The 18,667-nt window shown below is 40.0% G+C and overlaps 1 protein-coding gene across 2 annotated transcripts in view; it reads right to left on the reverse strand.

Annotated features, from left to right (window-relative positions):
- Window positions 1-18,667, reverse strand: part of LOC126236489 (arf-GAP domain and FG repeat-containing protein 1) — a 118,717-nt gene that overhangs the window by 24,162 nt on the left and 75,888 nt on the right. For both annotated transcript variants that reach the window (XM_049945841.1, XM_049945840.1), the window contains one exon: window positions 8,248-8,379. In XM_049945841.1, coding sequence (XP_049801798.1) covers window positions 8,248-8,379 — 132 coding nt within the window. The remainder of the gene's footprint in view (window positions 1-8,247; window positions 8,380-18,667) is intronic.

Consider the following 18,667-nt stretch of genomic DNA (forward strand, 5'->3'; position numbering starts at 1 on the left):
GGATTAGAGAGAGAGAGAGAGAGAGAGAGAGAGAGAGAGAGAACCATTGTTACATAAAACTGCAGGTTAAATATGTAGTATTTCAGTGCTGCTGTAAAATAATTCTACTATTACATGGTGAATTCAAAGAGTACGGGCCGTTTGCTTATATAGTAAAACCCCTGTTTTGCCGTTTTCAGTGGACTGACCCAAGAAACTGTAAGATGTAGGAAACTGTAAAATACAGGAAAGCACAGGAAACACAACACATGAAAAGGAATAAATCACTTTTATTGTCGTTGTCTCTATATTGTTCAGAATATGAAATTAAAACAACTTAAATTATGCCTATTTAAAAAAAAAAATAATCTGATACAAATAATGTTTTTGTTTCTTTCTAACAGCAATCAGCTGTACTTGTCTTCCACAGTACACAAAGTATCAATCACAAAAGCAGTGGCTGACACACAAACATGTGTGTGTGTTTCCCCCTTTGTTCCAATAATGTTCAATGGTGTAAATCAAACACAGTAGCAAAAGTCTTTCATGAAACCACATTGAAAAAAATATTCGTGTTCTAATGATAATTACCAAAAATTATAGTAAATGAAAATTGTAACACATTATTGGTTAAAACACAGAAGTTCGTAGTCTTCGTAAACAGAGAACAATTGGCACGAAATCGACAACTTGTTGCCAACAAGGTGGTCACTCGGTTCACAGTTGTCCTAAGTGAGAAAGAGAGCAAAATTGTCGTCGTGTCACAGTGCATCTTCAGGAGGAAAGTTTACGTCTGACATCAGGTTGTACCACCCTAATAAAGTGCACCTAGTATGGATTAATGTGTTTCACATGGAAGTAACAACGATTTGTGAAAGCCCATTATAGAGATGGCCATCTTCACAGGCAATGTGTATTTGTATAAATGACTAAAATTGAATTAAAGCTGTTGCTATACTACACAATGAGCAGAAGGAATGTTGCTACTACAGCCATTAGCGTCAGATCATGATTACCATTAAGGCAGTGGCTCACCACACATTCCCACCCTTCCAAATACTGCAAATCTGTATACTTGAATTGAATTGAATTTTATTTGATCCTGTAAGATTACATTGTGTACAGTAAATGTACGTGTAATATAGGACATGTCAAAGTATTAAAATTCTTTATCACTTATTTTTCTACACCTTTAGCTTACATTTTTACATCACTGATAACGAGTAACAACAGATGGCTGTGACCCAACACACCGACAATGAAAATATTGCTTTCCGCACTAACGCTATATTACACAATCAATAAATTCGTGTATAGTCTGCGTTTTCTGCTTTGTTCCACGGCTCACGGAGCAGGAATATGATGCACTTTCTGCAGAAATCTGTATGAAAATCAATATTCAAGGTTGTGATAATGTCAAAGAAAACTTAAAATGTGGGAAATGTTGCAACCACAATCACTAATGATAGGAAAGCACTGTAATGAAAGAAGAGGAGTTCTGTTGGGAGCAAGAAAAATAAACATAAAAAGCAGGGACAATGTAAAATGTGGGAACATAAAAAAGGGGTTTTATTGAATATAAATGTTGGCACCTCCAACCAAAGATGTAGAAATGCAGTTTGATCTACTGATTGTTTAGAAATCATTGTTCTGAGTCAGTAGTTGCTTGACTATGGGTGAACGCAAACAACAATGGCTACAAAAATCATAGTTCTCGCATTTGCAATGTGCATGCTACGGTTTGATTATTGTGAGCAAAAAGATCTACAGCTGTTCACATTCATCAGGAGTTGTGCCTATTATGTGTGCCTGCTGTTAGTGAAGGAATTGTTGGAAAAAGGCGTCAAGATTTTAAAGGTGACCGTACAAATATTTACGATGAGCTACAGTGTGTCAGATCCAGCATCCAGACCAATGAAATCATGCAACAAATGGACTAAAAATTGCAATCCAATTCCCAACTGGCACTCTACTGATGAATTTCTTCAATTTTGCTAGATCATTATTAACGCGAATGGCACAAAAAAGTAAGGTAAAGTCAAATATATGGACAAAGTTCAGTCCAAACATACTGCTGTGTCTGCACATGTATATACACACAAGAAATTGCCACAAATCGCATGTATACACATGACAGTTGCAACCCACTGCTTATATATCCTCTACCAGCATAAGGAAAGCAATTTCACCACATGAGAGGCTGACAGCAGCTTTACAGTTGCTGGCAATAGAAAGAAGTTACAAAGATATAGAATTCTGGGCTGTTATGTCCCAGCAAGCAATGAGTGAAATATACCCACCTCCCAAACCACTCCTCCATTTCATCATTGTGTGGTGCACTAAATCTTTGGCTTTAGTGCCTGTGTGTAGTGTACCTACCTAATGTACCTGCTGCCTCTCTCTTCTGCATCCCTATCTTGTATACCTACCTGCTGCCTCCCTCTCAGAAGTCAGCCACCCTTCCCCAACTTTTCTTCCCACTCCCCACCTCTTTTCTGCCCTAACCCACCCCACCGGACATAACACCTCACCTTAGTCTACTTGAGGAACTACAGTCCTGTGTATTCAGCGGGCACACTGTAACTGTATAGAGCCGTGTGTGTGTGTGTGTGTGTGTGTGTGTGTGTGTGTGTGTGTGTGGTGGGGGTCACGGGCTGTGGGAGGTGGCACACACGAGCTAGCTCAAAAACGAATTTGCCCAAAGCTAGTGGTAATTTCAGTTTTCATTGTCTTTGGTTGCCTGTCGACAGTTCAATGTGTTTACTATTCTGTGCATTGTTTCCTTTCCTCCTAAATTACTTATATTGTGCCAGAATTTTCCATACCCTATTTAGATAATATTTTTACTTTTTATTTGTTTTTGAGCTCCATATATCCCAATAAATTATGGGACTGGTCAATGAGGAATCTTTTATTTTGTGTATGAGTATCTGTGAATTTTCAGTCATATGCCTGAAGTTTACCAGCAGCTTCTTACAGATTCTAAGTACAATAAGCTGCTGCAATCTTATGAAGATCATTGTATTCTCTGCTCTTAACTTTCCACTAACATGTTATTCTCATATATTTCTATAAATTCAGCTACGAATGCTTTAGAGCACTGACACATATGTAAAATTTTAGAATTCAGTGTGCATGCAAAGATGAAATACTAGACTGAACGAACAGCTGACTCAAAACACTTTTTGCTGCTAGATTTGTGGCAGTTTCCGGTACATAAAATACAATTTGTCTGTGCATGTTGGCCAGGCTTAACACAGGGGCCAAGGAAATCATCAGAAATTCTTAAACTTAATATGGCAGCAAAACAAAATGCTACTTTGAAACCCTATGTAAGAAGCTAGAGAGAGATATGCAACAAAGGTACAATAATAGCAAAGTTAGCAAATGACTCAACTATCAAACAAGCAACAAAACAAATGAAAGTTTTCAATAGTAATGTGGGCAGAAATGAAGGAGGTCATGATATATTTATCAAAAAAACTGAAGGAAGAACTGTGAAGATCCCATAGAGATTGCTAACCTATTTAATGAACAACACATATATAACAAAATTTAATTGAAAATCAGTGAAATAAAATCTCAATTTTGATGGTAAGTTTCTCATTAATCTCATCTCTCTATAGCTCATTACTTTTATTTTTCTTCAGTTCTCTCTCACTCCATATTCATTCCTTCCAGGATGGCCATTAAGTCTTTTTTCACTTTCACTGAAGATAAAACCTCAACCAAACTGTAGTAAAGCCACATCAAAGAAAGGATGATACAAAAGACATATAATCTATAGATCAGTCTCACTATCATCTAGCTTTTGCAGAATAACTGGAAGAGTCCTGCATGAAAGTTTATCCACTTCTTTGAATAAAAATCAACATTCTAGTTAATGCTCCAAATAGTTTTAGGAAAAACAACTCTACTAGAACAGCAGCCTTGGACTCCCTGAAGCAAGTCTTGAATGCTACAGACTAACAAAGGGATGGTCCAATCCAACAGTGGAACCCATTCACAAATTTTTCACACGGGAAGAATACACTGAAAGAAATGCACTGTCAAAATTTTAGATGCTCTGATACACTAAATTTTTTTAAAATAATGAAGTTACTTATTTATGCAGCAAAAAGAATGCTTAAAATAGTGTTTTATAAAGCTTTCCCTGCCTACTGCACAAATAAGCTAACGAGCAGAAGGAGCAACAACAAGGGAGTGTAATGCTGCATAGTGCAAAAATCCAAGATGCACACACAAATTTTAAGCACCTACACTATACTAAAATTGTTACGTATCATTATTTCTTTGGATAACTTCCATTTCAAATCAACAGCTGTTGCAGATGTAATTCTTACAAACCTGATTAGCAGAGGATAACAAATCATGGTGGTATTTGATTTTACATTACAGACAACTTCCATTAATCAGGACATTAATTTGTTGAAAAGACAAGAATATGGAAGGGTAGGTGTGGGGGAAGATGGTAGTGCTGCCTGTAGGAGCGTGCAGGGATGTGGTGGGGACAGTATAAGACGCGTCCACACTGGATGCATCATGCTGTGCAAAGCCAAGGAAAGGGATTTCACACAGTGTGGAATGTGGATGGCAGACAGCACCAGTCTGCAGAACAATGAACAAGTCCTGGGCAAGGTCGATACATCAAGATAAGCGGCTTGTTCATATGTGCTATGTTTGGACACTTTCTCAAAAGCACAGTGTTTTGACATTCTCTCTTGCAATCGTACTGCATCCCCTTCCCCCCTCTCCCTCTACTGTTTCAATCACACTGGCCAAGCATTCAAAGTCTCCTGACAACATACGATAAAGATGTTCAAATTTTCCATCACTTTTTTGGGGATCAACAGACTTTTGAGCATATCTCAGAAAACCACTTTTACTCAACATCCTAAATTATATGTTGGACATATTCCAATCACTGTCTTCCAATACAATTCCTTGATATGTTGACCAATGTCCTGTCATTTTGTCCCTGCTTCTTGTCAATTTTTCCCAATGTTCCTCTCCTTGCAGATTCTTTTTTCCTCTTTCCTTATCTTATCAGTCCACCCAATTTCGATATCCTTATGTAGCACAGATTACAAACACTTGGGTTATCTTTTTTTCTGGTTTTCCTGCAGCCCATGACTCATTTCCATCCAATACTGTGCTATAAAAATACACCCTTAGAAATTTCTTCCTGAAGTTAAGACTTATGTTTGATGATAGTAGTCTTCCTTTGGCCAGGAATGCCTTTATTGCCTCTGAAAGTCTGCTTTTACGTGCTCCTTCCTATGTCTGTCACATTTCTTTTGCTTCCAAAGTAGAAGAATTTCTTAACTTCATCTACTTCGCAATCCCAAATTCAGATGGTAAGTTTCTCACTTATCTCATTCCTCTACTACTCACTAGTTTAGTTTTTCTTCAGTTTTCTCTCACTCCATATTCTGTGCTCAGCAGACTATTCATACCCTTCAGAATTTGCGGTAAGCCTTTCTCACCTTCACTGAAGATAATCATGTCATTTGGAACGCTTATAACTGATATCACACTGATCACTATCAATTCATACACAACTTAAAGGCTTAATTCCCCCCACATACCTTTTGACTTTTCAGTTCCGATGTCACCCACTAATAACTTTTTCTTTGTTTCCTCCCTTCAGATGATGATAAAAACTATGAAAGCAACACTTGCAGTTTTCAGTTGTGTCATCAATATTTTTTTTTCCCCAAACTAGATCTGTAAGTATGGGTGTTGTTCTTAAATTGCAATACCCAGCCATGTCTAATATCCTCATAAAGGGAGGGGGGGGGGGGTGATGCTGAGAAGGGGGAAGGAATTATGTGCACTGCCAGGATAGAAGGCATGTATAGTACTGGAGTGGAAGCAGGGTAGGGGTATGTAGGTGGGGGACACATGTTACAGGCGAAAAAGGATATTTCGCAGGGAGAGTTCCCACCTGTACAATTCAGGAAACCTCATGTTGGTGGGAAGAATCCAGATGGCACAGGCTATGAAATGATCAAAATGTAGCACATCGTGTTGGAGAGTACGTTCAGCAGCTGCCTGGTCCAACTGCCCCTTGACCATAGTTTGGCTGCGACTATTCATGCGGACAGTTTGTTAGTTGTCATGACCATGTAGAATGTGGCACAGTGGTTGTAACTGAACTAGTAGATCACAGGACTACTTTCACAGCTTGTCCAGCCTTTCATCACATAGGAGGTGCCAGTGACAGGAAAGGAGTGGGTGTTAGTGGAAGGATGTATGGGGCATGCATACGAGCCATGAGGCAAGGGGTTGGGAGCAGGGGTGGAGTAAGGACATACAAGAATGAGTAGCCTGGGTGGGCAGGGAATGCCACTGTGGAAGAGGAGAGAAGTTCCCTCACAGAGGGCATGAATAGATGTAGTCAAAACCCTGGTGGAGAGTGCAGTTCAATTGTTCCAGTCCTGGGAGGTGCTGAGTTATGAGAGGGATGCTCCTTTGTGGTTAGAGAGTGAGTATGTGGGAGTTGGTAGCTGACTACACGGACAAGGCATGGGAGATCTGTGAACAAGGTTGGGAAGGTAGCCTCAGTCTGTGAAGACCCTCAATGAGACCCTTGGTATATTTGGAGAGAAACTGCTTGTCACTACAGACACATTCGCCATGGGTGGCTGGGCTGTATGGAAGGGACTTCTTGGTATGGAATGGGCAGCAGCTTTCAAAGTGGAGGTACTGGTAGGTTTGATGTGGACGGAGGTTATGATGTAACCATCACTGAGATGGATATCAACTTTGAGGAAGATGGAGGAGGACCAGGTAAAGTCAATGAGGGAGAAAGTGTTGAGGTTCTGGAGGAGTATGGATAGGGTGTCCCCACTCCCGAGCCAGATTGCAAAGATGCTATCAATGAATCTGAACTGGGTGAGGAGTTTGGGATTCTGGGGGAGTGGAAAGGATTCCTGTAGGAGGGCTAAGAATACGTTGGCATAACCACAGTGGTGGAGCCTCTGTTGGAAGGTATGATTTTTATGAGCCTCAGGGGTTACCTGGCAGAGAGACTCTGCCAGTGATCAGGTAAGACCAACTGCAAAACTTGCCACAGTGACCCCATAGCAGAAATCCAGCAGAATTTCCAGTCCCTCCTCAAATCCTTTGGTCAGTCCCAGAACCCCTTCCCTGAGTCCAGCTATCTGCATATTGCCCCCACTCCACACACTCGTACCTTCTAATGCTTCCTAAAATTCATAAACTCAACCACCTAGAACTTCCCAAGCTGGCTGGTGACTGCCCCCACGGAGAGAATCTCTGCTCTAGTGGACCAACACTTTCAGTTACATTACTATGAAACTCTGGAATTGTACATTGACAGGTGCTATTAGCAGACACATATGAAGAAAGCACAATGAATATTAAGAAATTGATATATGGCTAACACTTCTTCAGCTTCAGGCTGGACCAGACGTGTGTGTGTGTGTGTGTGTGTGTGTGTGAGAGAGAGAGAGAGAGAGAGAGAGAGAGAGTAAGTAAAAATATAGATTTGTACCAATCAAATACAAAAATGCACATAAATGTAAGTTTTTGCAAACCACCTGAATTTAGTGCTCTCTCTGTGAGTGGAAGAGTTCAGATTAAATTATTGCACATATCTATCATTCAGGCTAATAACAGTTGCCATCCGCCAATTTAGCCAACAATGGCCCCATATTCCTTAAAAAAAATTCCACCAGGAACATAGGTACAGACAGCCTCATAGCAACTGTTAAACAGCCAGCCATTGGAAAGAACTTTTGGCAGAAATTAAACAACACACTAACTACTGGGTTTATGACTAGGTAACAATTTTCATTTTTTTTAAATGTAATACTTTGACGGGTATACTAATTATGTGCAACATATGCTATGAGTGACATGGTCTAACTAGAGGCCACAGAACAAGCACAATGGAGAACGCTACATACAAAATTGTCCTCTACAATTATCATGGATTCCAAAAGTTGGCCTATGATAAATTAGCTTGGGAAAACTATTGGTTTAGTTCATCAGAGGCTGCCGCAAGACCAACATGGTACATGTGAATTAATTGAAACTTAAATGTTCAGTACCTCCCTCCCCCCACCCTCTCCCCCTAAAAAAGAACTCCGAAGTTTAACACAGTTCCTCCTATCTGTTTCATCCAGTTTTACATCTAACTGACACTACTCCGCTTCAATCAATTTGTTTTGGTAGGTTATCACTGATCTATCATTCTATCATATTATTTCTCTTACATAATTTATGCTACTCACAACATACCAGTCACAATGCCAAATCCATGTTGTGGTTGTCTTCCATTTCCAAATGGATTTGCTTGAAAAGTGGCAGGCTGGCTGGATAAACCATTTTCCCTTGATGCTGGCACCCAAGGATTCTGGTTCATGCCAGCAACTGGTGATTTGACAAAAGACTATATCAGTAATTAACTATAAGATAAAATGAAATTTTATTGAAAGACAGAGTAGCAGATAATAAAATATTTGTATGTTATTTGGTACTGCACTTGTTATAAAATATAATAATAATAATAACAAGAACAACAACAACAACAACAACAACACATTCCATCATCGCCTCACCTTCTACGGAAATAACTTAACACAGGTACTAGCTTAACTCTGCATTAAACATGAAGGGAGTGTGAATTCAAAATAATAAAACCTACAAAGTGTCCGCCGTTGCTCATCAGAAAGTTTTGTTCCAGTTTTCTCAAAGTTGTATGCATCTGTACTGTTACTATTCAGAATAAACAGATGTATAACTGCATAAAAATGACAGTATGTTTATTACATTAATGGAAAATCCAGCATGGACTAAAATGTATTTACCAGGATAGTACTTATTCACCAAACAGAAAAGGCAATAAGCAGCAGACACAAATTTTGGACAAACTCCTCTTTAGCGTTGTGCAAATTTGTGCAGGGAGCACTTCACATAGGAATTTGACCAGGTCTAACTGGGTATAATAGAGGGAAACATTCCACGTGGGAAAAATATATCTAAAAACAAAGATGATGTGACTTACCGAACGAAAGCGCTGGCAGGTCGATAGACACACAAACAAACACAAACACAAACACACACACAAATTTCAAGCTTTCGCAACAAACTGTTGCCTCATCAGGAAAGAGGGGAAGGAGAGGGAAGGACGAAAGGATGTGGGTTTTAAGGGAGAGGGTAAGGAGTCATTCCAATCCCGGGAGCGGAAAGACTTACCTTAGGGGGAAAAAAGGACAGGTATACACTCGCACACACGCACACACACACACACACACACACACACACACATATCCATCCACACATATACAGACACATGCAGACTTATTTAAAGACAGAGAGTTTGGGCAGAGATGTCAGTCGAGGCGGAAGTGAAGAGGCAAAGATGATGTTGAATGACAGGTGAGGTATGAGTGGCGGCAACTTGAAATTAGCAGAGATTGAGGCCTGGTGGGTAACAGGAAGAGAGGATATACTGAAGAGCAAGTTCCCATCTCCGGAGTTCGGATAGGTTGGTGTTGGTGGGAAGTATCCAGATAACCCGGACGGTGTAACACTGTGCCAAGATGTGCTGGCCGTGCACCAAGGCATGTTTAGCCACAGGGTGATCCTCATTACCAACAAACACTGTCTGCCTGTGTCCATTCATGCGAATGGACAGTTTGTTGCTGGTCATTCCCACATAGAATGCATCACAGTGTAGGCAGGTCAGTTGGTAAATCACGTGGGGGCTTTCACATGTGGCTCTGCCTTTGATACTGTACACCTTCCGGTTTACAGGACTGGAGTAGGTGGTGGTGGGAGCGTGCATGGGACAGGTTTTACACCAGGGGCGGTTACAAGGATAGGAGCCAGAAGGTAGGGAAGGTGGTTTGGGGATTTCATAGGGATGAACTAACAGGTTACGAAGGTTAGGTGGACGGCGGAAAGACACTCTTGGTGGAGTGGGGAGGTTTCATGAAGGATGGATCTCATTTCAGGGCAGGATTTGAGGAAGTCGTATCCCTGCTGGAGAGCCACATTCAGAGTCTGGTCCAGTCCCGGAAAGTATCCTGTCACAAGTGGGGCACTTTTGTGGTTCTTCTGTGGGAGGTTCTGGGTTTGAGAGGATGAGGAAGTGGCTCTGGTTATTTGTTTCTCTACCAGGTCGGGAGGGTAGTTGCGGGATGCGAAAGCTGTTGTCAGGTTGTTGGTGTAATGGTTCAGGGATTCTGGACTGGAGCAGATTCGTTTGCCACGAAGACGTAGGCTGTAGGGAAGGGACAGTTTGATGTGGAATGGGTGGCAGCTGTCATAATGGAGGTACTGTTGCTTGTTGGTGGGTTTGATGTGGACGGACGTGTGAAGCTGGCCATTGGACAGGTGGAGGTCAACGTCAAGGAAAGTGGCATGGGATTTGGAGTAGGACCAGGTGAATCTGATGGAACCAAAGGAGTTGAGGTTGGAGAGGAAATTCTGAAGTTCTTCTTCACTGTGAGTCCAGATCATGAAGATGTCATCAATAAATCTGTACCAAACTTTGGGTTGGCAGGCCTGGGTAACCAAGAAGGCTTCCTCTAAGCGACCCATGAATAGGTTGGCGTATGAGGGGGCCATCCTGTGACCCATGGCTGTTCCCTTTAATTGTTGGTATGTCTGGCCTTCAAAAGTGAAGAAGTTGTGGGTCAGGATGAAGCTGGCTAAGGTGATGAGGAAAGAGGTTTTAGGTAGGGTGGCAGGTGATCGGCGTGTAAGGAAGTGCTCCATCGCAGCGAGGCCCTGGACGTGCGGAATATTTGTGTACAAGGAAGTGGCATCAATGGTTACAAGGATGGTTTCCGGGGGTAACAGATCGGGTAAGGATTCCAGGCGTTCGAGAAAGTGGCTGGTGTCTTTGATGAAGGATGGGAGACTGCATGTAATGGGTTGAAGGTGTTGATCTACGTAGGCAGAGATCCGTTCTGTGGGGGCTTGGTAACCAGCTACAATGGGGCGGCCGGGATGATTGGGTTTGTGGATTTTAGGAAGAAGGTAGAAGGTAGGTGTGCGGGGTGTCGGTGGGGTCAGGAGGTTGATGGAGTCAGGTGAAAGGTTTTGCAGGGGGCCTTTTGTGTGTGTGTGTGTGTGTGTGTTTGTGTTCGTCTGTGTGTGTATCGACCTGCCAGCGCTTTCGTTCGGTAAGTCACATCATCTTTGTTTTTGGGTATAAATTAGTGTACACAGGGTTTCCAAGCTGAAGATTGGTCAAGACTGCCAGCCTTTTTATGACTGTGAACACTGAGCAAGCTTCCACAATGAGTTATGCCTGATGATGGCATACTGCATGTCTCTTGGAGCACACATCTTGATTTAAGCACTTGTCTTGAAAGGACTACACAAATATTTCAAAAAATGAATTTCCTAAAAGTGAACTCCAAATTGATGGGACGGATGGTGTTTGTAGCAAAACAGTCACTAAGCCCATACCACATTCCACGGCAACGAAGCAGAACTACCAGTCTATGCAAGTACCAATTGTTACAAAACCTTGTGTGTCTGTGCTGAATAAGTCTCAAGCAAAAGCATACGTTATTCGGGGGGGGGGGGGGGGGGACACTGAACCAGATTAAAGGTTTTCTCTCATAAATTTGAAAAAGATACTGAATTACAATAAGACAAATTGGAAGTGTGCCAGAAGAGATCCGAACTAAACCTAGTAAAATAGCTCACATGTGGAAGAAGCGGAACTCTTTAACACAGAGAAAACCTCCTGTGCTGAGGGGTTACTGCATCCACAAAAAGGATGATCTGAGTATCAAGAGGGTTTGGGTGGTGTAGTAAATTTTTGTAAATGATGAATACACTTTCTCACATCTCCCTATCAACACTGTATTAGAAGCAGTATCTGTTATGGTGTGCATGCCATGCAGGGGACATTTTCTTTTATTTGCAACTGAATAATATGTTAAACAGCGGGCTGGTTAATGACCTCTTCACAGAAATTCCTTTAACCACATGTTCTCTTTGGGGATTTTTATGCACACAAGGAGGTAGGTAGGTAAGGCTGAAAGTTGGAAGAAGGTTCACAGACAAATGGGGGAAGAGGTAGAGCTGAAGAATGTTTACATGACAAACAGATAAATATGAGGAAAGGACTCGTGGACTCTGCCAAGTAAGATCTGTACATTTGTGTGTTCATCAGTATCAATAAAGGACAGAAAAATGCAAAAATGTATGAAATGAAGAAAGCAATAAGAGCTTACAGGAAACCGAATAAAGAATTAAGAAGAGAAACAGAAGAAGCAAGATAAAGACGGAAGACAGAAAAATATGAGGAAATAGAGAAAACAGAGAGAATGTATGAAATGGTGTACAGATAGGCTAATGAGAAAGTGGTATTACAGTCCATTTAGAATCTTGGCCTCCCTTCTCACCTGTCTCCATACATCTATGTCCATTACTTTCCTTATCCAATACTTCTCCACTTCCTGATTCCCATTGCTTTGAGTCCTCTTCCATATCTTTACACCACCTTTTCCTAGGTCTTCCTCTTTTCCTTCTCCCCTAGAGCTTTAATATAAACACTTCCTTAACACTCTGAGCTTCTAACATTCTCTGTACATGATGAGCCTTTTTTATTCTTCCTTGCTCGATTTTCGCTATAATATCAGTCTGTTCAAAAAGTGTTTGCAGTTCTTTGTCTGTTCTACTTCTCCAGCTTTCTTCCTCTCTCACAGCTCCAAATAACTTTCACGAAATCTTCCTTTCTCATTTCAGTAACCAGCCTTCTTCCTGTGAAGTCATCTTCCAGCTTTCCGATCCATTCAGTACTATAGGTCTTGCTACCATTTCTTGAATTTCTGCTGCTGCCCTTCACTTTCTACTGTTATCAAGCCTACATATTCAGATGCTTCAACTCTTTGATATTCTTTCCCATTTATTTTTATTGAAGCCTCTTCTCTATTCCTACCATGATTTCCCATCATATACTTTGCTTTGGCTGTATAAATATCGAGTCATAATTTTCACGTAATCCTAACACAGCATTATACACCTTTAAATCACTTACATTCCTTTGCAATTAATGCTACAGAATTGGTGTAAGCCACTACTTGGACCTGCCAATATAAATATTGTTCCCCCTGGCTTTGTTGGCATCTGCCAAATCACCTCCTCTGGTGATAAGTTAGAGGGCATCACAGAGATCACATCTCCCTGTTGCAACCCCTCCCTCTATGGAATTCTCCTGACAACTCCTGTTCTACACTTACCTTACATACTTGCTTTTATTGTCTCACTAATTATAGTAGAATTCTAAAATTTTTCATAGTTTGGTGAACCTTACACCTGTCTATATTGTCATATGAACATTTAAGATCAATGTACAACTGATGAAGTTGCTTTTCATAATCATAAAATTTCTCTGTCACTCATCTCAATAAAAGAATGTGGTCCATTGCAGATCTATATCTCCTACATCCTATCTGATAATCTCCCAATATCCTTTCCACCCAGCATTTTACACAAGAAGCTAAAATCTTACCAAGCACTTTATATTTTGTATCCAAGAGAGTAATCCCATGGCAAAGGCTGCACTCTGATTTATCACCTTTCTTATGTAATAGGCAGTTCTTAGATATTTCTTTATCTATATTACCTTTATTAATTAACAACTGTCTGCATATTTTCCCCAAACACTAATAATTAGGCCTCTATGCCGTCTGCTATTGCTACTTTATTCTTTTTTAAGTTTCTAATTGCATTCTCAATTCCTCCGAGTCTGGTGGTTCGACTTTCTGTTCCTCTGCTTCTAATTCTAATTCTGGTTTTTCCTCTTCCCTATTCAAAGCTTCCTCTCTGTTACCTCCCCCCTTCCCATTGAGTAATCCAATAAAATACTCTTTCCATCTTCCTAAAGATCCATATTTATCATTATGGAAGAATGCCCTCAGTTGGAATCCTCTCTTCACTTCCCTAGATCTTTCAGGTCTCATTTTTGTCCCTCAGCTCATCTATCTGCTGTGTCTTCCTCCTATCTACAGCTTTTCTTCGCCCTGCTCTTCTCTCTATATTCTTCCACTGCTAGTCTTGTTTTCAATTGCAGCATTCTCTGCCTCATTAAATTTCTCTTTGGTTATCAGTGAATACTTCTTGTTGAACCATGTAAGTGTACTACACTACACTGTAGCTGTTTTCAGTATCTTCCATTTAGTTTTCACACCCCCTTCCTTCTCTACATTGTTTGCCTTGAAAACCTCTTCTAATTTCTTCTTATATTCCTCCCGCTTTTATTTCATTTAAAGACTTCCTATAGTGTGTTTCAATTTTCTCCCTATTCTTTTTGGTTCTTGCTAGATCTACCTTCTTCTGTCTATATCTAATCCGCACTACGTAATGCTCTGTGTCTTTATGCACTCCTATATAGCTACTAACTTCCACCCGTCTGCATTGCACCTTTTATCTATAATTAAATGGCATATTTGGTTTCTTGAAACTCCATCTGGTGATGCCCAACTGTACTTCTAATATCTTTCCTTGGATGCCAAGTGCTTTTATCATCACCTCCTTCCCACTGGTGAATTCTATCAGACTTAGTCGATTATCATTGCTGACTTCATGCAGGCTTTCTTTTCCTATAATGTTTCTATACACTTGTTTTTATGGTAATTACTTGCCAACTATTGTGTTTCTCCTTATAATTTCACAGTCTTCTTAAGTGAATTCTCCTCCTGCACAACACAGCTAAGGCTATTTGGTAGTTCCAAAATGTACTTACAAGGGAACCTCCCCATCGCACCCCCCTCAGATTTAGTTATAAGTTGGCACAGTGGATAGGCCTTGAAAAACTGAACACAGGTCAATTGAGAAAACAGGAAGAAGTTGTGTGGAACTGTGAAAAAATAAGCAAAATATACAAACTGAGTAGTTCGTGGGAAGATAGGCAACATCAAGGACACTGGAAACGCAGGAGCGTTGTGGTCTCGTGGTAACGTGAGCAGCTGCGGAACGAAAGGTCCTTGGTTCGAATCTTCCATCGAGTGAAAAGTTTAATTTTTTATTTTCAGTTTATGTGACAAACTCTTATGTTTTCATCACTTTTTTGGGAGTGATTATCACATCCACAAGAAAACCTAAATCGGGCAAGGTAGAAGAATCTTTTTACCCATTCGCCAAGTGTACAAGTTAGGTGGGTCGACAACATATTCCTGTCATGTGACGCACATGCCGTCACCAGTGTCGTATAGAATATATCAGATGTGTTTTCCTGTGGAGGAATCGGTTGACCTATGACCTTGCGATCAAATGTTTTCGGTTCCCATTGGAGAGGCACGTCCTTTCGTCTTACTAATCGCACTGTTTTGCGATGCGGTCGCAAAACACAGACACTAAACTTATTACAGTGAACAGAGACGTCAATGAACGAACGGACAGATAATAACTATGCAAAAATAAAGTAAGTAAAATTTCCACTCGAGGGAAGACTTGAACCAAGGACCTCTTGTTCTGCAGCTGCTCACGCTACCACGGGACCACGGCGCTACTGAGCTCGCATAGTCCATGATGTTGCCTATGTGGCCCATGGACTGCTCAGTTTGTATATTTTGCTTATTTTTTCACAGTTCCACACAACTTCTTCCTGTTTTCTCAATTGATCTGTGTTCAGTTTTTCAAGGCCTATCCACTGTGGCAACTTGTAACTAAATCTGAGGGGGGTGCGATGGGGAGGTTCCCTTGTTAGAGCCATAATCTATGTCATGTAGCAAAACACTGAAGCATGGACAGAATGGTTTCCTCCTCCTGTTGAGGAGAAAATGAAGAAATAAGAATCACAGCAAGGAACACAAGCCAGACATTTGTGTCCCATGCAGAAGCAGGAACAAGCAATGCAGCATCAGAAAGTGCACAAGCTGAGCTTTAGATATTGTTGGTCACGCAAGTGAAGTGAACCAACAGTGGCAAAAGGCTGAATTGTTGCTTCTCAGAGATGATCGCATTTGGCTTGCGCCGAAATGTCAACACAACATTCTTCAATAGGCAGAATTAGCACAATATAAAGGGTAGCACAAGTAAATGTCACGAGAAGTGCACTGGTGGTGATAAAGCTGTGTACAATAATTGATGAGAGGAATATTTTTCTTTTGAGTATGCAAGACCCATACACAAGATTTGGTAAAATTCCTCAAAATGCCACTAACATCACAGGTGATAAAACCGCACATCAGTGAAAATGCAAACTGCATGAAACATGAAGATTGCCAGTTCCACTGTGCTGATAATAAATACCAAGAAGAAAATTGAAACTTAGCTCTAGTGTAAGTCCATAAATGAAGACAGAAGAAATTTACTACCAGCAAACACATACCTTTCAGACCCTATGGCTAAAGTTGTGTACATTAACTATTACTGTGTCTTTGTTGCAACAGAAGTATTTTTTCCCAGTGGTATTTTTTCCCAGTGGAAACATGAAGTATACATTTGTGTATGTTCAACCTTTTCATAATGCACAGTTGCTGCCAACTGTTGGGCATCACTATGGAAATATTAGCAAGCTGATGTCGCAGTGCACAGCAGCTTGTGACCAGCACGATACACAGATGTGGTTGGTTCACTACACTCCACTGTGTAACTGAATATTGTTATTTTGCATGTTAATAACTGAATGATAATTTTACTACTTATTACAGTATAGAATATTTAATAGTTAGTTATTTTAGTCTGTAAAGTGAAGCCAAGTGCACAAAGTTTTTTTTGAAAATGGGTACACACTTCTGTATAAATCTTTATTACATTACCACATAAAAAATTTCCTTCTTTCAGGAAAAATTCAGGTCTGAAAGGGATATAACTGTTGCATATGAAAAGGATAAAACAATACAGTAATAATATTATTCAATACTTAGGTCATACAAGTTCAATACCTTACTTGGGGTAATGTTATAGGTGGTAGTGATTGTAATTTGACATTATGTTTTTCTCAAAGGAATTCTGACATAGCTTTTATTAAGGAAATAAACCAAGCCTATAAGAACTTGCAGAAAAAAATCCCACAGTCAAAAAAGTCAAATAGGGTATCTTTGTAGGCTCATAGATTCAAATGCTTTTCATAGACAAGTAATTTGATAAAATGTTTCATGGTGATGAGAGGGCTACCTCGGAAAGTTTTAAAAATATGTTCAGTTTCTTATGAAATAAGAGAGCACAAATTTACTAGGAGATTGCATGTGAACTGAAACTTCCTGGCAGATTAAAACTGTGTGCCGTACCGGGACCTTCACCTTTCGCGGGCAAGTTCTCTACCATCTGATCTACCCAAGCATGACTCATGCCCCGTCCTCACAGCTTTACTTCTTCCACAGTTTTAATCTGCCAGGAAGTTTCATATCAGCACACACACCACTGCAAAGTGACAATTTCATTCTGCATGTGAACTGTTGTCATGTTATGAAAAACTGGGTTGCAATATGGCTTTTGGGGGGGGGGGGGGGGGGAAACTTTCTTCATGTCCACGTCAACTTCCTCCCTAAAAATTTGGAGCTGTTTCTGATGAACCTGGCAAGTGATTTCATCTGGCTACAGCAGCCACGAAGAAGAGGTAGCCAAGTAAGTGGACTTCTGCTATTTTGGTGGGCTACAGCTGGATTATTGCTAGAGATGCTCCAGATGTAACTTTTAAGCGACAAGCCAAGTGAAAAAGTGAAGCCAATTTATAGTTTGATAAAAAATTATTCAAAATGTGAGATAAGAACCCCGATGACTGGAAAGCGTTTGTTTTACTGAATATTATGTGCTCTAGCAGAACTAACATGTTTTTATTCGTTATAAAGCAATGGACTATTTATGTATGTTCAACAATTTCTATTAGAAACCGCGCTTTTGTGATTTGATGTTTATTGAATTTTATCACTGGAAGTTATTTCATGTTATTCGAGTGACTTTTAATCTTGGGAATTCAGAATTATTTACAAACCTCTTACATTAAATGTTCCACCTTGAATACATAAAACAGTTTATTTCTGTGGTCATTATCCACAGTGAGTAGACAAACCTTCGTTTTGTACAACTGAATTCCTTTTTCTTGCTGCAATCTGTATTTATTTATGGTCCAGATTCATTCCGTCTTTTGCATAAAGGCATCTTCAAGTTGATTTAATCTAGGGTAATACAGAGTTGTTTTTGTGTGTGATACTTGCAGTTTAAAAACCAGTTCACATCATAATTTTTACATTCATTTATTACTACTAACAGTTACTCATTTTTCAGGCCGAAATAAGCACCTCACAATTTTCGTATGAAAATCGGCAGTTAAGTGCCAGACCAGAAGTGGTGTACAACAACAGTTAGCTTACAAAATATGAAAACTACAAAACAAAGTGACTTTGACATGAAAATTTGTGTATGTTTTATAAATGAAGTGATAGTGCAGCCGGGTACCTATGACTGGATGGGAGGAAATGGAGGTTTTGGCTAGAAAAACAAATAACTGTAAACAGTACTTTATTAAGGAAAAAATTATAATAAACTAGTTTTTTGGCAAGTATTGCATACAAAACAAAACTGTATTATTCCAGATTAAATCCACCGAAGGTGCTTTAATATTGAAAGTTGAAAAGCATCTCTAACACAAATAAATATAGAAAAATGTGTTTCAATTTATAAAACCTATATTTGAATAAAAATGTTAGTGTATTTCTGAAGCTGGAGCTAAGTATTTATTTGAAGGAAT

Source organism: Schistocerca nitens, chromosome 2 (assembly GCF_023898315.1).
Source record: "Schistocerca nitens isolate TAMUIC-IGC-003100 chromosome 2, iqSchNite1.1, whole genome shotgun sequence".
Classification (NCBI taxonomy): domain Eukaryota; kingdom Metazoa; phylum Arthropoda; class Insecta; order Orthoptera; family Acrididae; genus Schistocerca; species Schistocerca nitens.